Raw genomic sequence first — 26,616 nt, 5'->3', positions numbered from 1 at the left:
TACAATGGCTAATAGTTGTTGGTAGATTTATCATTCATGAATAGGCTAAATTTGAAAGCTGCCTAAGACAGTGATCATCCAATTATTGTGCCAACAAATTCCATAAATTAATTGCATGCTTGTGAAATATTTTTTATTTTGTGTGTTATGAGTCTAATTGCATGACTCCATGTTCTAGTGTTATGAGTGAAAGAAAAATCTTCATTTCCCCCCATGCAATGTATTTTATGACTCTGTCATGCCTACCTTTCATCATATTTTATAAGCTCATGGTGGCATTGCAGTTGAGTAGTCACAGGGCTGCATGGACGAGCATTTGGGGAACTTAACTGGGGTAATGTTTTCTGCATTTGCTGGCGTGGTGCTATTTAAAACAAAGCATAACTTTTTATGTGCATTAACTGAAGTTGGGTATGATTCCCAAGTGATCATTAAAGTGCTTCAAAATGCTTGTGTGTTTTTGACCTCAGCTTTACCATGATAGCTTGTTCCACTTTCCTGTCATCTCTAATCTGGAAAACCATTTTCTCCTGCAAATTGCAACAGAATTCCCTAGCAGAGGTTCTGCTAAGGCTACATTTCTGGGGAGGGTATGTGGTGGGACATGAAATTGCATCTCCTTGTTCCTCTTGCAGTGCCACGAGCTAGTATACAAATACGGAGGCAAGAAAGCTGTTGTAAATTGTAAAGCACAAAATGACAAGATTCTGGGTGCTGCTATTAGTTGACTGGTTGGGCTTCCTGATCTAGTAACTACTGCCGGAAGGCTATAGGTTCCCCAAACATGCCATAAATGAGATAAGGAATCAGTGAACTTGTGTGTAGTCTCTAGGCGGCCATGTTGTGCATCTTGAGGACATCAGTAAGTTAGGTTTCTTGCTTGAAGAATGCAAGATTGTGCAACAGGGCCTCTTCCCCAGGCTGAAACAGGAATTTTATGTAGGGCCTTGACGGTGGGGAGTGGAAGGTGGAAAAGAAAACAAGACATGTCTACTCTAACATATTATAAAGGTAAAGGTACCCCTGCCCGTACGGGCCAGTCTTGCCAGACTCTAGGGTTGTGCGCCCATCTCACTCAAAGAGGCCAAGGGCCAGCGCTGTCCGAAGACACTTCCGGGTCACGTGGCCAGCGTGACATCGCTGCTCTGGCGAGCCAGAGCCGCACACGGAAACGCCGTTTACCTTCCCGCTAGTAAGCGGTCCCTATTTATCTACTTGCACCCAGGGGTGCTTTCGAACTGCTAGGTTGGCAGGCGCTGGGACCGAACAGCGGGAGCGCACCCCGCCGCGGGGATTCGAACCGCCGACCTTTCGATCGGCAAGCCCTAGGCGCTGAGGCTTTAACCCACAGCGCCACCCGCGTCCCAACATATTATACTGGCCTCATATTAGGCTTAATTGACAGGGTTTCCTCCCAGTTCCAAAGCGGAGGGCTTAAATAGGTTTCCAAGCAGGTATAAAATCATGGCATAGTTGTGTCCCCCTTCCTATCTCAGGCCACTTTCCAAATTATATCTATATTGTATAAAGATGGACCAGCATTATTCACAGCCCTGGCATTAGTTGGAAAAAGACAGCCCCTAGCAGGATTGTGTGTACAGTGAAGACACAGAGACAGACAATGCACTAGCGGGTGCTCTCTCAGTTTACCCTTAGAAGGGACTTTATTTTTTTTTCCAGTGGTACAGTGCGGCAATTACACAGGAATTTCTGGGTGGTTGTAGTTTAAATAAAACAATTTCATAGACTAAACTCAAACTTACAAACATGCAGCTGCTTGTGAGGGAGGAGAAAGGCTAAGAAATGCTGGAGTCAGTAACTGAGGCAGGCAGGTGGCTGAGAAGGCCTTGAAGTCTACTACGTAGGCTGTTCACAACAAGAGCCAGGCTTCTCTGTGTTCTTTATGTGGGACTGAACTTGGGATAGCAAGACCCAGTTATGGGAAATGAGGGTGCTTGTGGTTCATGTGGAGGGTTTGACAGGGGCTCTGCCTTCAATAGGTGTGCGACAGGGATCTCTTCTGTCAGCTTCAAGATGCAGTGATGGATAAAGCATAGACGTATGATTTCAGCATACTATGCTGTTGGTAAAAGGCAATGGACCTCCTTCAGGAAAGAAAGTGGCAGCTTGATTCAAACTTCATGTTGAACACGGCTGAGGTGGGTCTTTCTCTCCCCAAGTGTGTAGTATATGTGGGATTTTACAATAATTAATAGCTGTGCATGAATCTCAAGCTTCTGTGCTAATTGACATATAACCCAGGTGCTCCTATTTGGGTTGTTGTGCTTAACTTGTGTCAAGTTAATCATTCACAACATTTCTATGCCGTTCCATAAAATAAAGTTATCTGAGCTGCTTACGAGAAGCCAAGGTCCTTTCACACCAAAAGAAACAGCTCCTTCCTAACCTCAGTCTGTCCCAAAGCCATAACTTCTGTTTAAAATAGTTCAATGGGATTTACTTTCAGGTAAGTGAGTATATGATTGACACTTGACCTGGGAGTAGGTTCCACTGAACTCAGAGAAGGCCTGTACTGCCAATCTAATGCTTAAATAGGCAAAAAATATCTATGAACTTGTAGCAATTTTAGTACTTGCCTGTTCTAGAGCATTCTTGTTTATACCAGTCTATATTATATTAAAAAAATACTGAATAGATGAAGTATATTGCACATTTTTGAGTTAGCAAAAACAGGTAAATGCATTCAATTCTAACTATGCAGGGGCTTGCCTTGAGAGCAATTCAGAAAAGGGGGTTGCCATGGCGCTGCCCATGAACTCAGTGGCATCCCTGTGGCCTTTCCCTGACATCCATGAAGCCTCTGAGCCCCCCTCCTCACTATTTCCTTTGTCATGAGGTGGTAATAGCTATTAAGGGTACCTTTTTCTCCCTTGAAAAGTACCGTATTTACTCGAGTCTAATGTGCCATCGAATCTAATGTGCAGCCCAATTTTCAGAACCTTGAAACCAAAGAAAGTATTTGCCGGCAAATGTAAACGTGCCATCGAATCTGATGCACACCTTAATTTTCGCAACGTAATTTGGCCAAAGAAGGTGAGCATTATATTTGAGTAAATATGGTACATAAAGTTGAAGGAAGGAGTTGGAAGGGTAACACTCCCACTTTTCAGTTCTATGTTCTTTTCAGGATTAATTCTTCTTGATCTGAATTTTATCCAGATCCCTTGGAAAAGCTAAGTGCCTCCTTTCTCTCTTTCTGTCTCTTTGAGGAGGGGGAGAGAAGCGATTAGAGAGTTTGGTGCTCACAGTGTTTGCTTAAAGATCCAGATGTGCTTATGGGCAAAAGTTGTTGACCTCCAATCTAGAATCTTGAGTGAAAAGGGCACAATTTGTATTGGGGTGGTGGTGGGGAATCACTCATCACATGGAGGGGGAAAATCCATGTTGGAAAATAAGAAAAACTTTAGCCTTAAAGAAGGATTTTTGTATTTCACCAGCAGAAATAAGTATCTGACTACACCATTTAATCTTCAAAACTGTTGCACACAGGACATATTAGGAGCAGGCCTGCCTTAGGTGCCATTTTCAGTTGTGATTAGAGAACCAGAGTGGCCCAGGAGAAGCAGGCCCTCCAATACAACAGAACTACTTTGTTTAAAGACAAAGGAGCTGGTTTGAACCACTGCAACAGCACAGCTGCTCTTCTAACAATCTAGTCACAACATGCCATTTTAGAATGAACACTGGACGCCTCAGGAGCCTGGTGTTTTCGTGCTCTGAAGAGGTGACTACATTATAGGTCTACCTTATAGTGCTGTACATAGAGTAGTAGCTTCAAGGCGAGACATGAATGTGCTGACAGAACAGTCCAGAAAGTACATACGTCAAATCATAGACTGCCTTCTGTTTATCATGCGCACGTGACAATCACAAACCATACTAGGGGTGTTGTATTAATCTCACACATACCTTGTTTATTTTATGCGCTGCACACATACTAAATACACCCAGTCCGCAGCATTTCCTTTCCCAGAGCCAAGCTTTTCTGCTACTGTGAGGAACCATTTTGGCTGCTCATACCAGCAGCCATATGCAGGCCTCACACTCTCCTTTGGACAAAACACCTGTGGAGAGGGGCTCAGGAACCAACTTGAAGCAGGAACAAAAATTTCTAGTCCTTGACTACTTAGGGGTGTATAGTGGCAGATTAATAGATAGAAACCGGTGAGACTTCTCAACTTGAGGGCTGCTCCTTCTGTGACATAAACCCCTTCTGATCCCAGCAGTCCTTTTTGTTGTTAAAAAATATTACTCTGGAGTTAAGCTTTCAAATATAATCTAGGTGCTAATAGTTCTCTTCCTTTTAAGGAATGTAGCCTATGGCTGTAAGAAGTCTGTGTTTCTAGATCACAAAGCAACTGACATAAAAATAAATTACCTGCTATCTGTGCCAGAATATTTTTTTTTTGGGGGGGGGGGAATCAGGCTCTTGTTTGGGGGTACATATATATAGTTCACATGCAAGCACCAAAATGTAATACGTACAACAGGAGCTACAGTCTTGCTTTCTCCATCAAGGAGTCAGTATCGATTATATTTGAAGGACCCAATCTGGCCTAATATATGCTACTGGGACCCCAGCCCAGCATTCAGTTTCCATGGAAGATGTCCTGCTCAGGCCTTCATGCCTAAAGTCTTAGGTGTGTATGCCACCTATGGTTCGGCTGTCCTCACGTAGGTAGCAGGAGTCGGCTGGTGCCTTGACTCCATTCATAGGGTTAGACTGAAGTGTACTTGAAAAGTCCAAACCCAGATCCAGAATCTGCCCAAATATCTGGATTAAAGAGGAGGCTGTTTGGTGTATTGTATGACACACCATGCAGCGCAGTTGAAATCTTTTCATTGTAGCTAATGAAAGTTGTCCTGTCAGACAGGGATGAAAATATGGAATGGCCCATTGGCAGCTTCATGGAGGAATAGCTATGCTGCGTATTTAAATGTGCCAAACAATCCCATAGTTGTAGGCCATGCAAACTGAACCTAAACTGGAACTGTTATGTTCGGCAGTGGCCTGGCTTTGATCATGGGAGTCTGCAGCCAAACAGCTGAATGGCGACACAGAGAGAGCATGATTTGAGGAGGAAAAGGTTGGCTGTGGGGCTCAACCCCCACCTGCTGCTTCTCTTCTGCAGCATCCTCTCTCAGTTGGTTTTCTCTTATCTGCAAACAATGTGTTGCAGAAAACACATTTGGGAACCCCATCTGGGTGAAGCAGCTGGGGAATAAAGTAACATACCTACCCTACTTCTCCCCTTAAAACCACATTCTCTCTGAACACCACTTCAGATATGAAATATTAATCCAGGTTCCTATACCTATCTGTTAAGAACATAAGAGTTCTACCTTATGTGTCAGAATATTGATCCATCTAGCTCAATATTGTCTACACTGACTGGCAGTGGTTCTCCAGGGTTTCAGGCCAGGAATCGTTCCTAGCCATACCTGAACTTGCAACCTTCTGCATGCAATGCATGTATTCTACAACTAAGCCTCTGCCACATCCCCCTTGGAGTTGGGTCCAACAACATCCGTAGGTCACAAATTCTCCATCCTTGTGTTGTTGAATTTTGATTTTATGCCTCCCTACTTGTAAGCCATATTGAACTCATTGGGACTTAACAATAAACATGCATAGGATTGTGCTATTTGTCTGTTTTTATATATGCTATAGCACCGTCCTTGATTACCTGATTTCTCACTTTTGTTCGCAACCTTTCCTTGAAAGAGCTTTGAAACAACTGTTCATAAACATTTTTTGGCTCTGGTCCTCTTTTATAGCATGCCAACCAAATCCTGTAAGAAATATAGAATTACTAAATTTCCTAGTGTGTAAAGCACGTTTATCTTCACAGTATGTCTGGAAGCAGAGAGACATTTTCATCTCTGTTTTATGGGAGGGGGGATGGCAATATAGAATGATGACAAAAATGGTGACTGCAATGTTTATTACATAGGCTCAGGAATGCTAGCTATTGGAATAAAGTGTGTATTTCAGGGTGAGGGAGAACATTCTTTCATTTTTACTGAAAGATGAGCTTCTTGCCTACTGCAGATAGGGAAGGAAGCACGTGATCAAGCTGTTAGTGCGCACACACTTTCTGCTGATCCTATTCTACAAGTTGCTTACTACTTTACTCTACCCTCTTCGACCCTAACTGGCTTTTGAAGTCTATTCCACCTTAAATGCTAGGTTCCCTCCCAGCTGAATGCCTTAAGTAGTGTCAGAGAGGGAATTTGGATAGGTATACAGCTTTTTCACTTTTGCATAATGAGTTGCACCTGCAAAAATCCCCTCTTCTACCCATTAAAGGTACAGAAGCCGATGGTCTTTTCATCTGGTCACTTAACCTTGCAGGAACCTTGCAGTAAAGTTGCAGGAATGTAAATACCTAAACAAGGCTTCTACAGATTTCCACTAAGATAAATCACCTGCAGAATCCATCTACAGGATTTTGCCACAGTGTAGGATTCACCTGTCTGCTCTACAGTGTTGCTCTGGAGATCATTTGCTCATTTGCTTCTTCGGTCACATTGTTTTCCAACAACTACTGTTGATAATTTAGAGGTCTCTCTGCAAGGTTCCCATAACCTACAATAATAATAATAATAATAATAATAATAATAATAATAATAATAATAATAATATCTGCCCTGAGTGCTTAAAATCATAGAATCATGGAGTTGTAAGAGACACAGAGGGTCATCTAATCCAACCCCTTGCAATGCAGGAGTCTCAACATGTTGTCTTGGGATAATGCAGCAAGTATAAATTAATTAAATAAATAAAAAATACAGCTTCCCACCTGTCTTTTATCTTCCTTGCCCCTGCTTGTTCACAGTTGGCTTGTTTTCCAGATTAGGGTTGTCTCCTGTCCCCAAGGGAAAATTGCTTCTGCACAAATATATGGATAGCTACACCCCCAGTTGTGTTGACAGTTCAGTATCGACAGTTCAGTGAAAAGTCAAGCAAATGTGCACACACTCTCACATGGATTTTGCATTAGCTTTGTTCACACACAACCATATGTTGGACATAGAGGTAAATTGCTACAGAAGATCTTGCCAGCAGCTGAACAGATGAATTCCACATGCATCTCCAATGAGTATGACTAATTTGAGAGCTCTGCCATGACAGTGTGTGGCCCTCTTTATCCTCCAACTTGACCTGGACCTGCGTCCCATTCCCCATACCTCCATGGTATATAACAAACCAGTCGGCTGAAAAGTATGGCTACTGTGTCTGATCTGATTGCTCCAGCTTCTCCCAACCAGCCTCAGGGAGTCAAGTAGCAAGTCAAGTGACTGAGAGAGAGAGTAGTAAGAAAACAAATCGAGAAATGGGACAAAGAAAAGGAAAGCAACAGAGGAAAAGAGGGAGCGGGGAAGAGAGAGAGAGAGAGAAAGAGAGAGAATTTCATGCAATGGGCTAGGCCTCTACAACCACTTGTTGTTTACCTGGGCCCAACGGGGTCTCTCTGGACTCTGTCACATAAAAAATAGAAACTCTGCTGGCACCTAGCTGGAGACACATAGAAGTCAGACAAACTGACAGCCACACGCAGAGGGGTTGGTTGGGAAGCCAGGACAGTTGGGGGGTGGGGGTACCATGCCAGTGACTATTTACAAAGAGAAATACAACAAAGAGAGGTACAGCCCTGCCCTTGCCCTTGCCCTGCTCCCCTCTGACTCAGCCAGTCTCCTCATTCCAGGACTCTGGGGTGGCACTGGGGGCGGCAGTTTCTCCCCCGTTACACGTGGTTGGGGCTGCCGGTGTTGTCGCCGGAGTTTCTGCCGTAGTTGCTGGAGCTGTGGATGTCGTTTCTTCTGGGCTCGCTGCTGCTCCTGCAGCAGCAGCAGCAGCTGGCGCTGCCATTGTTGTCGCTGGGGCTGCTTCGGCTGTTGTGGCTGAAGCCGTGCTGTCTGCCTCCGCTTTTGCCTGTGGGGCGCTGGTGGTCTCTGTTGGGGAAGCACTGTCTGTCGTGGCAGTGGCAGGGGTTGCTGGTTTCGCTGCATCCGTGTGCTCTGGCGCTCGGAGTCTCTTCATCATTGTGGTCACTCGAACGGCTTTCTGCAGGTTGGCGAGAGAAAGGGGGGTTGTTTGTTGGTAACGTGTCATGGCCTCTTGCAGTTTTATTGCGGGAAGAAGGAATAGGAGCAACACCTCCATCCTGCTTCCTTTGCACCCCACCCTCTATAATTCGATGGCACTAATTCCAAATCTTATGAAACCCTTGGCTTCTGTGTGTGTGTGTGTGTGTGTGTGTGTGTGTACACACACACACACACACACACACACACACACACACACACACAATTATATATAATTATAGCATGTTCACACTGGAGAATCTCAGCTTTATTTATAAGTGTGCTTTCAGTTCTTGTGACTGCAGACAAAACTTGAGAAGAGACACTGTCTATAACGGCAGCTCAAGGCTAAAGCATGAGAAAGCAAGCAGCTAGGCCCCAAAATGTACTGTGAGCTTTATTTCATTTCATGATGACTGAACCAATTGTATGACTTCTTGACCATATTACTGAAGGCTAGCAGTATTCAGAAATGGAAGTTAACCAATTGACTCTTTTTTTTTAGTCCACAAAATCTTCTGAATTATAGAAGACTCAGGGGATAACATCCAATTTACATTTTAGCAATGGCAATGTTTTCTATGGGAATGTCCCTGAGAAAGGTCAAGTCTTTCTGAGTATTCCAGTTGTATACTTCCCAAAAGCCCGTGTATGTTGCCTCCTGCTTCCCTGCCCAATTATTTTTTTTTAAAGTACATTTGGGCAGGAGAAGGCAGAGGTGGTGGTGGGTAGTCTAGTCCTCAGTGAAGCATCCTTTCTCACTGAGAAGTAAAAATTCCAGAATATCCAGTGGGAAACTGACTCTTCATGTGCCATTACCATCAAGGAAGAAGAACCCAAGTGGGATACACAACTTTCCTCATCCAAATCGCTAAAGTTTCTTTTTAAAGATAGATAGAACATTGTACCATATATATAAAAGTCATAAGCCATAGAGTTAATAAATATTATTAATAGAGGAGTTAAAGGCAAAATTTCACGGAAGATTAAGATGTCAAAGAATAAAAAGGTTTATAAAAAATAATTAAGGTACAGATGAATATTACATGAAAATTAATAATGTAAAATGCAATTAATACAAAGTACTTATAAAGTATTAAAGTTATTCAAAATATTAACATCTTATCAGTATTTGAGCTAATATAGATTCTTCAGGTTCTACCAATATAGTCTTCAGCACAACACAAACATATCACTCGCAAAAATGTATACAATATTCATGAAATCAAAGCCTCCTGATCAATATTTTGGTAGTAAGGCCTCTTCCAATAGTTAGTTAATAGATTACAACTCCGGCAGAAATTATTAATTGCTTCCTGCCATTCCTTAAGTCTAACAAAGTGTCAGTTTAACTGAGGGTAAAATTAGACAAGGTCCATTCATGTAATTAGCATTCACCCCAATGGGTGCATCCCACTTTCCATGCAAATTGCAGCTGCATCCTGACTGGGACTGCAACAGGGGGCGAAAAGTTATGACGTGGATGGGGCCCATGCCTGCAATTTATTGTTGAAAAGCCATTCAGTTACTAATTGTGTGACGGGTGTGTTCAAGGCCACTTAGCAAACTTCATGGCTGAAAGGGGATTTGAGTCTGGGTTTTCCCTTTTGAAATCGTTCCAGCCATCCTCAACACTCTAGTTGCTCTACCACTACTATAAATGTAGTGAGGAATGGACAATGGCATTTCTGTTTCCTACCAAGCTGCAGTGAGGCTAGCCTTAATTCTTTGCATATTTGTGCGGCCTTATGCAAATAAAACCAGTGCCCATAAGGGTTGACAAAGTAGGGGAGATTTGGAGACAGACTGGGAAAGTCCGGGATGTGTCCCCTCTCTTGAGGCGATCTCAAACTTCCTCAAGTGCAAAAGAGGATTCTTGCTGGCAGCACCAAGTACGTGGCACCTTACCTTCCATTTTGCCCTGGCAAAGTTTTTCTCAATCTGAGCACATACTCCATCCTTTATGTTCTTGTCCGAAGCTGCATTGCCAGAAATCCTGAGAACAGAAAAAATATGACAATGAGTTGTGTCTCTTGGCAATTACCCTTCCTTAGCCTAACTTCCTTCCTTAGCTTTGCTCACGGGCCTGTACTGTTGGGGCTTAAATGGGAAGGCAGCTTTCTACGCCAGCAATTACCATGAATGCCCTGGCCTCTGCTCAAACCAATCTAGATTTTCAGTGCTTATAACATCTGAAACACCTTGTTTCTTCTCCCTTCACCAGCTTCTGCTTATTTTATCCAATAGCAGAAGCTGGCCAACATGGTGCCCTCTAGATGATGTGCTTGGACTAATATCCCCACTGCCGCTGACCATTGGCTGTGGTGGCTGGAACCAGTAGGAGTGGTACTCCAAACACCTGGAGGTTGGCTACCCCTACTTAGGATTTTCAGTGTCTTTTCTAGGGCATGAAGACAATTTAAGAGTATAAAGACCTTACACACCTTCCCTCTCTGCATTTCCTCCCATTCTCCTTGGTCCCAAGTCCTTCTTTTGATAGGAAACCCTTATTTTACCAGGAACAGCTATTTGGCACTCACCATTCATGAGAAATAGCCTCCTCTGCTGTAATCCTCTGGTCTTGGTCTACCTCCATTAAACGGGCCACCAAGTCCTTGGCTGGAGAAACAAAGAAGAAAAGGATGTAGTGTCTCCTCTCACTACCATTCATCAGATGAAACTGGAAGTCTCCTGTGATTTTTCTTGCCTAATACCTAATTTGGTTCTTTACGAGGGAGGTACTAGGGGCACAGCGGGACGCGGGTGGCGCTGTGGGTTAAACCACAGAGCCTTAGGACTTGCCAATCAGAAGGTCGGCGGTTCAAATCCCCGTGACGGGGTGAGCTCCCGTTGCTCGGTCCCTGCTCCTGCCAACCTAGCAGTTCGAAAGCACATCGAAGTGCAAGTAGATAAATAGGTACCACTCTGGCGGGAAGGTAAACGGCATTTCCGTACGCTGCTCTGGTTTGTCAGATGCGGCTTAGTCATGCTGGCCACATGACCCAGAAGCTGTACGCCGGCTCCCTTGGCCAGTAAAGCAAGATGAGCGCCGCAACCCCAGAGTCGGCCACGACTGGACCTAATGGTCAGGGGTCCTTTACTAGGGGCACATATCAGCCAAGGAAGAGATCACAGTTACCTCTCCTAGAATGGCACTGACATTTATTGAGACTTACATGACTGGGAGAATCAGGTAGGAGTTTATTGTTGCAGGGCATCTGCTAGGTGGGAATGCTGTCGATTGGATAAAGGAACCGTTGAGACTGTATTTCCCTTCATGGTTTGTGGGTGTACCCCCTACAAGTAACAGCATGCGTTTTCCTTCTCTCCAGTATTCATAGAACCTTACCTGCTTGAGAGATGTCATCCCAGTAGGGAGGATCAAACTCATAGTCGCCTGCCAGGATCTTACGGAACAGGTTCTTATCATGGTTTTCATAATCATCCTCATCCATTTCCTCATAGAATGGTGGGTTTCCTGACAACCTGTAGCACAGCGGTAGGAGGGGAAATTAGCTCTAGGAAGGAGATCAGCTGCAAGAGATTCATTTATTGAAAAGGTTTATAAGCTGCCTTTTAGGGCAACAAGGTGTCTTCCTATAAAACTGAATAACAACAGACATATTGCTAAAAACGAAACAAAAACATTATACGATACCAAAAATAAAAACCATAAAATCACCATAATAAAGACCACATAAAACAAGCTAAGCCTTTTTGTCGTTGGCATCTGTCAGCCTTCAGAGACAGTGGAGTGCGCCTGCAGGGATGAAATCAAACTGCTGCCTTAAAAACCTTATAAAGACTGCAGGACACTGCAACATATTTTATGAAAAAGCCATCTGAAATAGATGAATTTTTAATGTCTGCTTAAAGCCTGCAAATGCACCCCTCAACTTAAAACTCATGGGCTACTACCAAAAAGGCCCTGTCATGCCTGCAAATCTAACTGATCGCACTGACAGTCATATGAAATGATAGGTGTACAGTTTTGCCACTGAGTGAAACCTCTGACCATACACAATCTTTTGCCCTTTTGCCGTTGCAAAAGCTGAGAATGGTTCTTCTCCTGTAGATAGCTTTTAGTTCCTTCTCTTTAGCCACCAGCCTCCTCATATCCTGTTTTCTAACCCTCCTCCATCTCCCCCCCCCCGGTCACCAGTAAGATAGGCTGAGGACTCCAGTATTCTTCATTGCTCCTTACTTACAGAATATACATGATCACACCAATAGCCCAGCAGTCCACAGGCCGTCCATACCGCTGGCGCCCGACCACCTCAGGAGCTGCAAGGACAAGAACAGATGGCAAGTGCTGCTCCCATGAACATATAGGGCAATGAAACACAACTCCAGGACATAGGATTTCATAAACTTTGTCTTGATAGGAGTGGAAATCAACACTGATAAAATATGACCTGGTGCAGTCATCTTTGGGACTATACTACTTCTGAAAGCAGCTGCAAGGACTGTGTTTGTGAACCTATAACACTTCCCTGCAAACAGAACTAGTGCGCCCTGACAGACAACGTCCCATGTGCTGCAGGTTTAGAGAGGTAGAACTGGGTTGTTGTTTTTTTAATAAGAGATGAAACTGTCCCCAAAGATCTCAACATTTCAGGAGCATTTAACACCCATGTCATGAGTGAGCCACCCTGGAAACACCCCTCACATCTTCCAGTGAGCCACATTCACTCCCCTCTCGCTTGGGGAATTGCACTAGATGTCTCATCAGACAGCAGTTATGGCTTTGAATGAATGAGTGTCTCTTGTGTGAGAATTGTGGAGAGCAGGAATGTTATTTTCGATGGAATATGAAATTAGCTGTGGCTGGTTCTGCCTTTTCCATCATGAAACCTTACAAGCTAATCTCAAAGGTGCGAGTTTCCTGGAGAAATCAGCACCTACTGCATTTCATCTGCACTGGCGTCTGAGATGGCAAGTCCCTGGTGGACTTTATACTATATGGGTATAATTCCCCCCCCCCATTGGGTCCTTCCATGAAAACATCATCTGGTTGTGCTGACTGTGCCATCTCTTACCTAGATACTCAGGGGTCCCACAGGGTTCCTTGATGAGCCCATTCTCCAGCTTGGCCAGGTGAAAGTCGCTGATCACAATCTTGGAGTTCTTCAGGCGGTTGTAATACACTAGATTCTCTAGCTGCAGGGACACAGCAGGAAAGGGGTGGGGGAAGAGATGAATGAGAAAGGAATCCCCCTGGCAAAACTGCTGAATGGCTCCCTCCAGCCCAGAGTGCTGTGCCACACAGAGGGCCCTTCCAGATGAGAGCCATCAAGCACTGATCCTGTATATTTTAAGGCGCCTAGTTAAAAGCCTTCTTAAACAATCAGCTTTTAGCTTCTTCTTTTTGCCTACCATGTGCTATGTTAAGGTTTTCCCCTTGCTGATTGCTTGATTCTATGAATCACTGCTGCTGTTGGAATTTTTTTATGACATCTTTTATTTGTATTCTCTTTTAAGGACAGAATACACACACACACACACACACACACACACACACACACACACGTAAATTATTCTGGGCAAAGCAAGGTATTAGGTATTTAGGATGGGTCTGCTTCTATTTCTGTATATAGAATCATGAATGGGACTTGCCAGTAAGTCACAGAAAACAGTGAGAAATAACGGAATAGGAAGGGCAGCATTATTATATTTGCTTATGTCTCCTTCTTGGAGGAAGCGAGAGCCCATGAGGATGGGGTGGATAATTGGCTCAGACTTGCCTTGAGGTTCCTATGTACAATCTTGAGTGAATGCAGGTATGCCACAGCCTCCAGCACCTGCCTGATGACATTACTGGTGTCACGCTCAGAGTAGTAACCCTGGTCCAAGATCCAATCAAATACCTCTCGGCCAGTAGCCCTGCAGATGAGAGAAGAGAGACAAAGTGGCAAGGGAAGACGTGAAATTGTGTAACCTGCAAGGCAAGGGTTGCCACACCATGGACAGAGAAGCACGTTCACCACAATTTTGCTAAACAGGTTATATAAACCACGACTGAATTTTTTTACACATCACTTGAGAAGACAGGCGAACTAATGCCAGTGTACTGGAAGAAGCAAAGATCAACAGTGTTGAAGCAATGATTCCTCAACATCAACATCGTTAGACTGGTCATGTTGTTTGGATGCCTGATGATCGTCTTCCAAAGCAACTACTCTATTCTGAACTTAAAAATGGGAAGCGTAATGCTGGTGGTCAACAAGAGAGGTTCAAATACTCTCTCAAGGTAAATCTAAAAAAATGTAGTATAAACACAGACAACTGGGAAACACTGGCCTATGAGTGCTCCAGTTGGAGAACAGCCTTTATCAAAGGTGTCATAGGCTTTGAAGATGCTTGAACTCAGGACGCAAGGGAGAAATGTGCTAAGAGGAAGGCACGATTGGCAAACCCTCACCACAATCAACTCCTGCCTAAAAACCTATGTCCCCACTGTGGAAGGACGTGTGGATCCAGAATTGGCCTCCACAGTCACTTACGGACTCACTATTAAAATTGTTTTTATGGAAGACAGTCTTAGTCAGCTACGAGTGATTGCCAAAGAAGAAGAAGAAAGAAGCTAAACCATGACAAGTATAAAATGGAGCTGAAGAAGATCCACTCTACTTCCCCATGGGGAGGAGTTGCGGTGGACCCTGTGGCCGCCCACTCTCCTCCAGGGGTGGGGGACTTAGCCCCCCGTTGCCTGGGGGATCCCGACCAGCCAATCCGCTGGCCGGGGGAGGGGGGGCATGGCCAGGACCATTTAAACAGAGGCACCAGCCGGAGAGCTTCCTCTTTAGCTTGCTTCCTCAATCAAATTGGCACTGGCCATTTGGTTTTCGCCTACCTCGTAGCAATCGTAACAACTTTGTTAGGGTTGCGGTTAGGCATTGCTTGACCTTGTGATGGGGGAGGGGAGGTGTGGCCATCACCTGCCCCTCCAAGCTTAAGAGTATTCCATTAAAGGAATCCGGGGGTGTTGATCTTGTCTGAAGCCCGGGGCGGGGCTAGGGCCATGACACAACCCCGATGGGAAAACCAGAGGGAACTGAAGTTGGTATGCATCGATGGGGCTCCCCCTTCTGGTGGTTTACCCTTATCGGACTCCCTGCGCATCGGGCAGGAGTCAGATATAGTCAGGTCCATTCAATGCCTTAGCCAATACTGCTCACATTCTGTTATCAATAAAGTTGTGGCCAAAATTTGCCCAATGACATTAATCTAATATCTGTGTCCTTGTGTGTGTTATTTCTCAACGAGGGGGTGGCTTCGTGGTCTCGACACGCAACTGCCTTTACTGGGGGTCAGGCCACTGATCCATCTAGGCCAGTATTGTCGACACTGAGCGGCAGCAGCTCTCTAGGTTTCAGAGGGCGGCCTTTCCTAGCCTTACCTAGAGATGCCGGGGATTGGACCTGGGATCTTCTACATGCAAAGCAGATGTTTTACAACTGTTTCCTCAAATGAACAGAAATTCATGAATGGTGTGGAGAACAAGTGAAGAGTAAATAAATAAATATTCATGCCCTCCATCTTTCACTTTATGAATGGTCTCCTGAAGAAGCTTCTAATCACTCTTTGGGAAGGCACCCTGTGAAGTGCCGACAAGATGGTTTGCAGCTGAGCAGGCACAGTAGAGCAGTCCAAGGCCCCAACAGAGCAAAAGGGAGAGGCCACTATGGATGCAACATCTTGGGAGTTCTGGGTAACAACTACTTACAGCTCCAAGAAGAGGAAGTACTCTTTCCGGGTAACGTACACATCCACCAACTGCAGAATATTGGGGTGTTTCACCCTGTAGGGAAAGGAAAAGAAGAGAAAAGTTAGGGGGTGGAAGAGACCTGCTGGCGTATGGCATAGATCCTGTCACCAAAGTATTTCTTGCAGGTACCTGCTCAACTTTTACTTGAAAACTTCCAAGGGGGATGCTGTCACCTTTATTTGTAACGTATTCCAGTCGTTTGCTGCTTCCATAATTTGGAAGTACACTGCAACCTAAATCTTGTTCCTTATCATTTAAATCTGAGTCCCTGTTCTTCCCTCAGTGGATGTGGTAAATAAGGATTCTTTAATGGATAGATCATGAATAGGCAAACTCCGGCCCTCCAGATGTTTGGGACTACAATTCCCATCATCCCTGACCACTGGTCCTGTTAGCTAGGGATGATGGGAATTGTAGCCCCAAACTTCTGGAGGGCCGGAGTTTGCCTATACCTGGGATAGATTAACAATCTCCTTTTGAGACAGAATGCACCGCATTCCTTCAGCACTGAATTAGCCTTCAAAAGCCTCCATCATTCCTGAAGCTCTCCCCTAAATCTTTTTTTTCTGTTTGTCAGCATCCTTCATGGATCATCAGTGGCCACAGTACTCCAGATACTTCCCATGGGCACCCATGGTAGTTTCTCACTGAGAGCAGCAGGCAAAGCCCCCCCCCCCCCTCATTTTTGACTGCAACGACAGCAGGGCCCACTAAAGGCAAGGTTGCTTGGAAGGAAGTATATCCCTCATTCTGATAAAGGTTCCCTATCACTCATACAGAGTGACCTGCAAAGTTTGTCATTTGCAAAGCAGAGCCATTGAAAGCAATAAACTTAAGTTATTGGGCTTCAGTGGGCAAGAGTCACCTAATGAACCCCATTAGCAGAAGCCCTGCACAAGGGCTCTTGCTTGTGGAATGGGACTTGCCCCCACTCCTGGTTCGGTGTGTGTGTGTGTCTGTCAGAAGCCTCAGGACGGGGGGGGGGGGGGGGGTTCATTCTATCTGGCAAGCTGATATTCCTGCACAGATGGAGCTTTTGTAATACTGTGATGTTGAATTCCACCCAGTGAGTTTACTCTAACACTGTATATCACCTATAGGTAGGATAGGCTATCTGGCACATGATCTGGGATCAGATGTGCCAGTGTACAATGCCAATAGTTGTTTTTTTTAAAAAGACCTATTAACACTGTGTAAAGATGAGCTTTCAAATAGGAATAGGCGTTCTGCTGTTTGTTGTTTTTGCTGTGAGTTGTGTTGTGCTTCCTTGCCAGTTTTGCTCTTGTCATGGCACTAGTAGAGCTTGTTTCTTTTCTCTGCCCAAACATCTGCCTGGTATTTAATCTTTAAGGTGTTTTTACATTTTTTTTTTTACATTTAAGAAACTATTTCAAGAATTGGCTTTGTGTGGCTTTGTGACTCCATTTGAGGACTCTGCTTTGAGGAGGGGAGAGTGAGGAATGTGGCTTTGCGTTTGACGCATGGGCTGGCCAATCAATGCACACCCAGTTCCTCCTGAAAATATTGGCAATGCCTGGGTCAATGTAGGAGCCGTTCTGGAGAATCAGAGAAAGTCCAGATAATTTCTTGCTGTAGTGGATGTGGACACACTATGATTATCTACCACAATTAGTAAAAAGATAGCAACACAGCAGCTGAAAAAAGCAGAGACCAATGTATCAATCAGTGTGGACATTCACAACTCACATTTTCAGGATGATGATCTCATTCTTTGCTGCCTTCCGCACTTTGCGCCCATCTCTTTTCAGAAACTTCTTGCATGTATAGAGCTTCCCTGTTGATTTCTCCTTGGCACGGAATATCTCACAGAACTCCTCTCTGGTGAAAGAACACCCACCTTCAGATTTAAGCAGTCCATGCCCAGCAGCTGGAGCAGCCCATGAGGGACCACGTATACCTTAACTTCATGAGTCACCCACCCTCTCAAGAGTGATGTATACATCTATCTACCATATTGTCTAACAGATGCATGCCAAATTCAAGCACTCTATCCCAGGTCCCACCAAAATGTGATTGCTCTTGGAGAAGTCCAGGCATGGGGTAGGGGTAGGATGAAAGCTAAGGAGGAGCAACCGTCCTATAAGCCTGTGCTAACATAAGAAATTGTGAGCTTGGCCAAATGGTTCACACTACTTCCTTTCATGTTCAGTGGAGGAATATAGGAAGCTGCCTTTTACTGAGTCACACCCATTGGCCCATGGAGCTCTGTATTGTCTATGCTTACTGGCAGCTGCTCTCCAGGGTTTCCTCCCAGTACAACCAGGAGACACCAGGGGTTGAACCCGGGACCTTCTGCATGCAAAGCAGTTGCTCTGTCACTGAGCTACAGCCCTTTCCATCCATGGCTGGTGTGAGGCCGCTAGAGTCTCTTGATGCACCAGGACCAGGTCTTCTCAGAATTGGGTTGTTTGGCAATGCAGCCCAAAGACGGTGCAAAGGCTAAATACTGGCACTAGACCTAAAGTCAACAAGTACCTGGGGGGAAGCTGAAAAGAACCTTGACGAGAGAGTGCAAGCAAAGCCTTTTAGTACCCAAATATGTTGGCCCTGGATAATATCTTCTGAAAAAAGTATGTGAGGCAAGCCAGGAAATCCCTAGTTCAAGTCTCAACTTAAACTCACCATGATGCTAGTAGCCTCATGTTTATAATGCGTGCACATAAAAAGGAGCAGGATTCAATCAACAAGCTCTGCCCCTACCATATGCACATACATTTGCCCACATGTGTATACATTTATAAACTGTACATGTAGAGATTTGTACAAGTGGCAGGGGATAAACACAGTCTCAACTTCTGTGTATGCGTCTGCATCCATAGGTACTTCAAAAATGTACAAAAATATGTGACTAGAGCTTGCCACTGTGATTCTGCTCCCTCCTAAACACATTTGTTGTAGACATGTGGGATTGTGTGAGCAGCCCGTATGCCATTTTGGGCAAGCCACAGCCTTTTCAACATGAGTCCCCACCTCCTGGTCTGCAATGGGTGGTTATTGGCTTAATCCACAAAGCCTAACCAGCAGAACTATGTGCTGTCTAAGTACGGAAAATTACTATTACTGTGTGCACTAAGTGACCCATTACAGGAGACATGGGTGGCCACTGAAAATAGCCCTCTCTCCCCATATTGTTTAGCTGCACTTAATGTGTAGTGCAAGCTCAAATTGTGTGTTTTCCTATTCCCTGCTAGCAACAAATATGTGGGGAAGGAGAGAGGGGAGAACGTGATGTGGGGAGCTGCCTTGGTCAGCAATCCTACGTCTGCAATAAGCAGCAGTTTAGATACCTGTTTGTTGAATTCTATTAAGAAAAAAGAACCCCTTCAGTTTCCATGTTCACTTAAGCTCCAAAATGCCAGTGAATTGCTGCTGTTCAGGGCCATGGCCTAAACAGACAAATTATTTAGGCAATATGGATATGGTATTGTATATCTTACATTGTGGTTCATTCAAGCTTTACCACTCCCGTGGACCTGGATGGCTCTTAGTGACAGAGGGGCAGACCTAAGTCTCAGCTTATCTGTTGACTGCAGTTGACAAATGGAGTCATTGCAATGGAAACTACCCTTTCACATGACAAGGACCCAACTGGCAACCAATGCCATTTGTATAGGATGCATAGAGTTGGAAGGAGCTTTGAAAGCAAGGAGGAGAAAAGACTTACGTTTTGATGACCTGCCCTAGGTCATATCTGTCAGTCACCTCAGATGGCTGGTTATAATCCTTCTTATCGCCCAGGGTAACGCATCCAAACGGCATTGCCAAGTTTGGTGCTGAAATATAAGAGAATAAAAAGCTTTAGGTCATCACCCTTGGATTCAGGTAGTTTCAGGCATAGTGATCAGGGATATTTGAAGGTCTACCAGCCACTGCACCACAGAGCAGTCGTGCCTTTCACTCTCATTATAACCAAGTCGATGGGGAAGCCACAATCAAGGAACCATCACCTACTTAGGTCAGAATAAGGGACTTCAGTCACTCGGGTGCAGTTGCAATATCCACTATGAGCTGCTGTTTGTTCATTTATAGCCAGTCATTTCAAACACTTTTTCTGGCTGTGTTTTAGAGCCAGACTTGATATGGCATTGAAGTTCTGTGAATGGGATATCCTGTTTGTTTGTTTTTTAAGTTGAAAGCAGTGGTGGGAGGTCCCTCTTTGGAATACGGCCGCGATGCGGAAGGATTTTCACCTTTTCACCTGCATCATCTTTTCTGCCAATTAAAATCCGGCCATCTTGTCCTCCACTTATTTTGTGTGTGGCTGCCCCAACCGATTAGTGAAACACTAAAACGATGCCCCTTTAAATGTATTGTGGAAGGGCAGATTATTGCTCTGTTTCTGTTCTTATTTTTATTATGTATTTTGTGTTCTTATATTGTAATTGTATGATGTAAACTGCCCTGAGATCTACGGGTATAGGGCACTATGCAAATCTAATAAAAATAAAAATAAAAGAATTACTATTATTATTCTAATTATTACTGGCTCCATATATGCCAAAGTTTATGTAATTATATGCAATTGAGCTAGATATGCTTATATAGCTAAGGAAAATATATGGCTTTTTCTCACAGGAATAATAATAATAATAATAATAATAATAATAATAATAATAATAATAATAATTGTACACCACCCATCTGACTGGGTTGCCCCCCAGCCACTCTGGGTGGCTTCAAGCATATACAAAAACAATAAAACATTGAACATTAACAATTTCCTAATACATGGCTGACTTCAGATGTCTTCTAAAGGTTGTAAAGTTTGCAATTATTCTATATATGAGCCTCATAAAAACACAATAGCTCATAATAACGCACATAACCCATTTCAAAAGATATTCGACAGGAATGCATTTTAGACTTTTGCAATCCATGCTGCATATTCCATATGCTGATAGTGGAATATGTGTCAGTGACCATCCTGTAGCCCAGTACTGGCAAAAATGCCAGTTCATAAAAATAAATTCTGTAGTTTAAAACGGTACAGAACCTGAACAATTATTACGAAACTAATATCTTGTGGTTATACAGTGTGGAATCCATATAGGAAATATTAATGTGGGTAGTTGCTAAGAGAGTCGTGTTATTATTTTTTCCCCTGATCAGAAACACCTCCTACCTTTAAAAACAAAACACGTCTTTCTGTAATTGGCCAAGAGCCACAAAAATATTCCATGGAGAGAAACCATATGACAGATTCATATGTCTGATGATCCTCTGCATCTATGATAGTCGATCAGCCTAGCTAAATTGGCTCTGCTCCATTAAACAAATGTTAATGGACACATACAGTAGATTCACTTTCTCTATTAGAGGTAGAAAACTAGTCTCATTTCCCCAAAAAAACACTACAGAGAAGGATTTAGGAATACTCCAGCATGCAGTTGGTAAAAGGTAAAGGTACCCCTGCCCGTACGGGCCAGTCGTGTCCGACTCTAGGGTTGCGTGCTCATCTCGCTCTAGAGGCCGTGAGCCAGTGCCGTCCGAAGACTCTTCCAGGTCACGTGGCCAGCGTGACGAAGCTGCAGCTGGCGAGCCAGCACCAGCGCAGCACACGGAAACGCCGTTTACCTTCCCGCTATAAAGCGGTCCCTATTTATCTACTTGCACTTAAGAGTGCTTTCGAACTGCTAGGTGGGCAGGAGCTGGGACCGAACGACGGGAGCTCACCCCGCCGTGGGGATTCAAACCGCCGACCATACAATCGGCAAGTCCTAGGCACAGAGGTTTTACCCACAGCGGTACCTACTCACAGAAAGGCTCACCTTAAATTGAGTATTGCATTGCTTTAGATTTAGTCCCGCTTTTCTCACACATGAGAACTGCCATGGACCCTATCTTCATAATACTGCTCAAAAAGACTTGTGGAAGCTCAGATGAAAGACTGCAGTAGAGGATGAGCGACTACTTTCTGTTTGCCCATAGTCCCTTAGGTCAAACCTAATGGGCTGAATCCATCACACACATGATGGAACCCTGCTGCCACTCGCAGTTACTCAGCATGTGTCTATTTGCCGCAAGTGGTAATGTGCATACGACTTTCCTACATGGAAGTAATATCCATCCACGTGCAGAGCAGCCCCGAATAAAAATGTTTTGCAAGCATCCAGCAGAAATATATATGAATGCTGGGTGGGTGGGGGAACAGCTGCTGCCCCTCCCATCTGTGGTGTCATAGGCCTCCTCTTGTGTGTGAATCTCGAGATTCTGGAAATACAGCTTGACAAAAAAAAATGAAGCACAAGATAATATACCCAGGTCAATGCTGGGATTACTCATCAGGCAGCTCCTTGCCTTTGGGTTGTCACACAGTGATAGTGACAGGTGTATCATTAACACATCTCCAGCAAGTGTAATTAGCCAGCAGTGCATTGAACTATAGTGCAATAAGCTCAGAGCAGAAACCCCAGTAATCACGCTCCTATCCATCACAAATCGAGAACTGCCATATTCAGTTTCCTTCTTTTGAAAAGAGCTCTCAGTTCCGAAAGTGTACCGAAATCACACGATCCTCACAAAACAAAAGCAAACCTTTCCTCGCCCTCCCAATGGCATAGAAATGCTGAAAAATCCAATTCTTAACATGCTCAGCCAAGCAAAATCAATCAGGCTCCCCACCGTGCTGACAATCTCGATACCACATTCGTACTTGTAACTTTTGGCAGAACTGGTAGAAAAAGAGGGGGAAGGGGATGGGTGGAGGTGCCTGTAATCCAGAGGTTTATCACAACCCCCAGGTTCTCCATCTCAAATAACTGCAGTAGTGACTGACATTCCACAAAGTGATGCTGCTCAAAGGTCAAGGTATCTTTCAGAATGTGTTGCCTTCTGCACCCGGTAAGCTATGAACCGGGGTGGTGCTTTCAGGAGGGAGAGAATACAGTTTCCAGGTAGGTTTTGAGCCTACCCACAATACCAGAAGCAAACATATAAATATTGGGGAAATGAGGGTCCCAAACCAGGATCAAACCGTGGTGTGGACTCCTGATTTGATTGCAAGGTATGGTTTGTGCAAACCATGATTTGCCACATTTGGATGAAATGGCAAACTATGGTTTTCTGTCAATAAGAAGCAGAAGCGTATAAACTCTCCACATGCATGAAGGAGGAGGAAGCAGGTATACATGGTTCTTAATGACAAATCATTACTTTGACATGACTTCGGAATGCAGCCAGGGAGTGGTGGCCGGGCAAGAACACTGACCAATTTCCTCTCCACCAGGCAGTCATGGGGCAACAAGAGGACTTTGTTTACTTTCCATGTTGTCACACAGCCAAATCTGATTGGCTATGTGGTGCTGTGATATCCTCATCTTAACTGTGATATCCTCATCTTAACTGCGTGTCCAGGATTGGTTGGGCTTACACAAGCACTAAGCAAGCACTAAAATGCATGAAAAAAATGAAGGTGGGTTTTGTTTTGTTTTTGTGCACGCTTTCTTTTCCCCAACCCTTAGCATGTTACTTTATGGCTTACACACCTCCCCACAAACGACAACTCAGGTGGCGGATACCAAAGTGCTTGCTTTTAAAAAATAGGTTCTTTAATTTGTACTCTTCTGTGAGGCATAATTGGGCTGCAATCTCAATACTGGACCAGCATCCACTCAGTGGGGATAACTTTATGAATTTTATGACCCATCTCATCCAACAGCTCAAAAGGAAGGTGAATTGGAAGAAGGATGGCGACAGCTGGAAGAAAAGTTTACTTATATATTTACCAAACTTACACCCTGCCTTCCTCCAAGGTGTTAAAAGTGCAGAGTGCATGGTTCTCCCTTATTAATTTTATCCTCAGAACAACCCTGTGAGGTTGGTTAGGCTGAGAGTTGGGCTGAAAGTCAGCGGCTGGCCAAGGTCAGCAAGTCAGTTTCATGGCTCAGGGAAGATTTGAATCTGGGTCTCCCTGGTGTCCGTCCACTACGCCACACTGAGAGCGAGCCCAGCATCTTGCTATGAAAAATACATTGTGGGCTACGTTAGCGATTAGCTACTGCTCAGTGTTTCTGCTTGCAGTTATTGTGGCATTTGTACAGCCTCCCCCAAACTTTGGTCCCTAGACATTGTTGGATTACAGCTAAACATGGACTACAGCATGACCTATGATTGGGGATGATGAAAGCTAAAGATCAAAAACATCTGGTGACACAGTTGCGGAAGACTGTTTCAGTATTTGTGCTTCCAGAGCACATCTTTGATTGCTTACTGTTTATTTGATTGCTTGTCTGTTGCTTAATCTTGCTGTGTTTGTTTTATATCCTTAGCTGCCTTGGGGACTCATGGGTGAATATGTGGGACAGAAGCATTTTTAATAACACAAACAACATGAAATAAATAATGCTAAGCAGGATAGACTCCTGGACACGGAACTGGGACATGAACCATTACACAAAATGCTCATTTATATAGGTATGATTTGTGCCACAGCTCCAGCTTTGGCTTCTGTTTACAGAGCCTGGAATATATGAAATGGGAATAGACAGAAGCGCTGACATCCCCATCTAGAATTAAGTACTGTGTGGATAGCTCTCTTCAGCTGATTTCTCAATATTCAGCACGAAGGCTACTAGCTGAATGAGCTAACTGCCCCCAGTGAAAAATATTGCAAAACAGATTAAACATTTGCACCAGGTGTTTGAGCTCAGATGGCCCTTGCACTCTTTTGCTGTGTGTTTCTTACTGCCAAGAGAGAAAGATGCATGCGTGACCAGTCAGCCAGGGTTGCTAGCTCCTACTGGCATGTAAAAGCACACTTTTCAGGGGACAGGAATGGGTAAGAGAATGGATGAACCACACACCAAAAGTTAATATTGTTGGGCATAGGATAGGAAAGGATGTGTACTTGAATCTCCTCCTTGCTTAAGAACTTGTAGCGTTTGTGTTGCATCAGAGGCCCCCACCCCATCCTCTCATCCCAGCCATAGAGGATTTAAAGGTAAGGTAAAGGACCCCTAGATGGTTAAGTCCAGTCAAAGGTGACTGGGGTTGCATCACTCACCTCACTTTCAGGCCGAGGGCGCCAGTGTTTGTCCACAGACAGCTTTCCAGGTCATGTGGCCAGCATGACTAAACTGCTTCTGGCACAACGGAACAATGTGATGGAAGCCAGAGCACACGGAAACACCGTTTACCTTCCTGCCACAGCAGTACCTATTTATCTACTTGCACTGGTGTGCTTTCAAATTGCTAGCTTGGCAGGAGCTGGGACAGAGCAACGGGAGCTCACTCCGTCCTGGGGATTCGAATCGTCAACCTTTTGATCGGCAAGCCCAAGAGGCTCAGTGCTTTAGACCACAGAACCATGCGGGTCCCTAGAGGATTTATAGGGACTTGACTCACAGGGTTGTCGAAAGGCTTGTGAACCTTTGTGCACATGCCTGTTATGCATCCCATCATTGTCTGCTGTAGGGCCATTGAGCATGTGAGCCACGGCCTTCTGTGTTGTGGGGCCCAGGCATTGGAACATAGGGGCACAGAAAGCTGCTTACACTGAGTCAGACCCGTGGAGCCATCTAGCTCAGTACTGCCTACACTGACTGGCAGCATCTCTCCAGGGTTTCCGGCAGGTCTCTCTCAGCACTACCTGGGGTTGATTGAACCTGGGGTTTCCTGCATGCAAGGCAGATGTTTTGCTACTGAGCTACACATCTTCCCCAAACTCCCTCCCTTTAGAGCTGTGATTGGCTCCCTCATTCTCCTCCAAAGAAATGGTGAAGATCAGGCTTTTAATAACAAGGGTTTCATTTTGTTATTCTGGTGCCTATGCAATTTTTTTGGTCTTTCAAATACAGTTGGGTTTTTTTTGGTTACTCTTAGATCCTTATGCAGTAGGTATATTTCATACTTTAGGCATACATTTTGTATGCTACTTTGGGGACCTTTTGGTCGAAAGACAGCATGCAGTCAAATTTACCCCACCTTACTTTATTGCCTAAGTAGCAAAGAAACAAAAGCAGCAACAAATGCCAGCAAAGGAGATCAGCACAGCTCACAGTGACTCACGCAAGTCACATTGTGAAATCCATGGTGGTTGCTAACCAGGCAATTATTTGCTGCGACATCAGGCCAAGGTACTGGCTACATGCACTCATGTGTTACTCTCCCTGGACTTTAAAATTTTATTGTTAAGAACAGCACACAACTCAATTACTGGAGCCTGTATTTAGGAATATAAGGAGCTGCAGAGACAGACCACAGGTCCATCTCATTCAGTACTGTTCTACACGGATGAGAAGCAGATCTCCAGAATTTTATGCAGGATTCTCCTCCATTTCTACCTGAAGATGCTGGGGACTGAACATAGAGGGCTTACTTTTTACCTTTTACTTTCTGCATGAAAAGCAGATGCTCTAGCACTGAGCCTTTCTCTGTGTTGACACTGGGGAGGAGGATACTTAGCCCTTTCCCTGCCTGCTATTTTTTTCCCTCTGTAAAAAACTGTTCCACCCAGTTGTTTTTCTACCCACTTTAGAAAACACAGGAAAAACAGCCAGAAAGAGGAGAGATTTTGAGCAGAAGGTTGTCCATTGGAGAACGGGTTAAACGTCCTAACCACTTTGTGCTGGAAGTGGCAGCTTCCCATGGCATTTTGTATTTTCTATTTAAAAAAAACCAACACAGCAAGAACTAGGGAAAATTACACACAAATGTACACAATATTTAATTTGGCACCTAGAAGAGAGACTTCAGGCAGAGCCCAGGAGCGGAAAGGACTC

General features: G+C 44.4%; 1 protein-coding gene across 1 annotated transcript in view; it reads right to left on the bottom strand.

Moving 5' to 3' along the window:
• Positions 1-1,641: 1,641 nt before the first annotated feature.
• CAMKV (CaM kinase like vesicle associated) overlaps positions 1,642-26,616 on the bottom strand; it is a 66,365-nt gene continuing 41,390 nt past the window's right edge. The window contains exons 2-11 of the mRNA XM_083429480.1: positions 19,563-19,671; positions 17,585-17,716; positions 15,836-15,910; positions 13,850-13,992; positions 13,149-13,265; positions 12,318-12,393; positions 11,459-11,595; positions 10,650-10,728; positions 10,018-10,105; positions 1,642-8,089 (exon numbers count right to left, since the gene is read on the bottom strand). Coding sequence (XP_083285606.1) covers positions 7,709-8,089; positions 10,018-10,105; positions 10,650-10,728; positions 11,459-11,595; positions 12,318-12,393; positions 13,149-13,265; positions 13,850-13,992; positions 15,836-15,910; positions 17,585-17,716; positions 19,563-19,657 — 1,323 coding nt within the window. The 5' untranslated portion in view covers positions 19,658-19,671 and the 3' untranslated portion in view covers positions 1,642-7,708. The remainder of the gene's footprint in view (positions 8,090-10,017; positions 10,106-10,649; positions 10,729-11,458; positions 11,596-12,317; positions 12,394-13,148; positions 13,266-13,849; positions 13,993-15,835; positions 15,911-17,584; positions 17,717-19,562; positions 19,672-26,616) is intronic.

The sequence above is a fragment of the Podarcis tiliguerta genome (genome assembly GCF_965153285.1).
Source record: "Podarcis tiliguerta genome assembly, chromosome: 2".
Classification (NCBI taxonomy): Eukaryota; Metazoa; Chordata; class Lepidosauria; order Squamata; family Lacertidae; genus Podarcis; species Podarcis tiliguerta.
The sequence above is the reverse complement of the archived record's forward strand: the minus strand, read 5'-3'. Positions and strand labels throughout refer to the sequence as shown.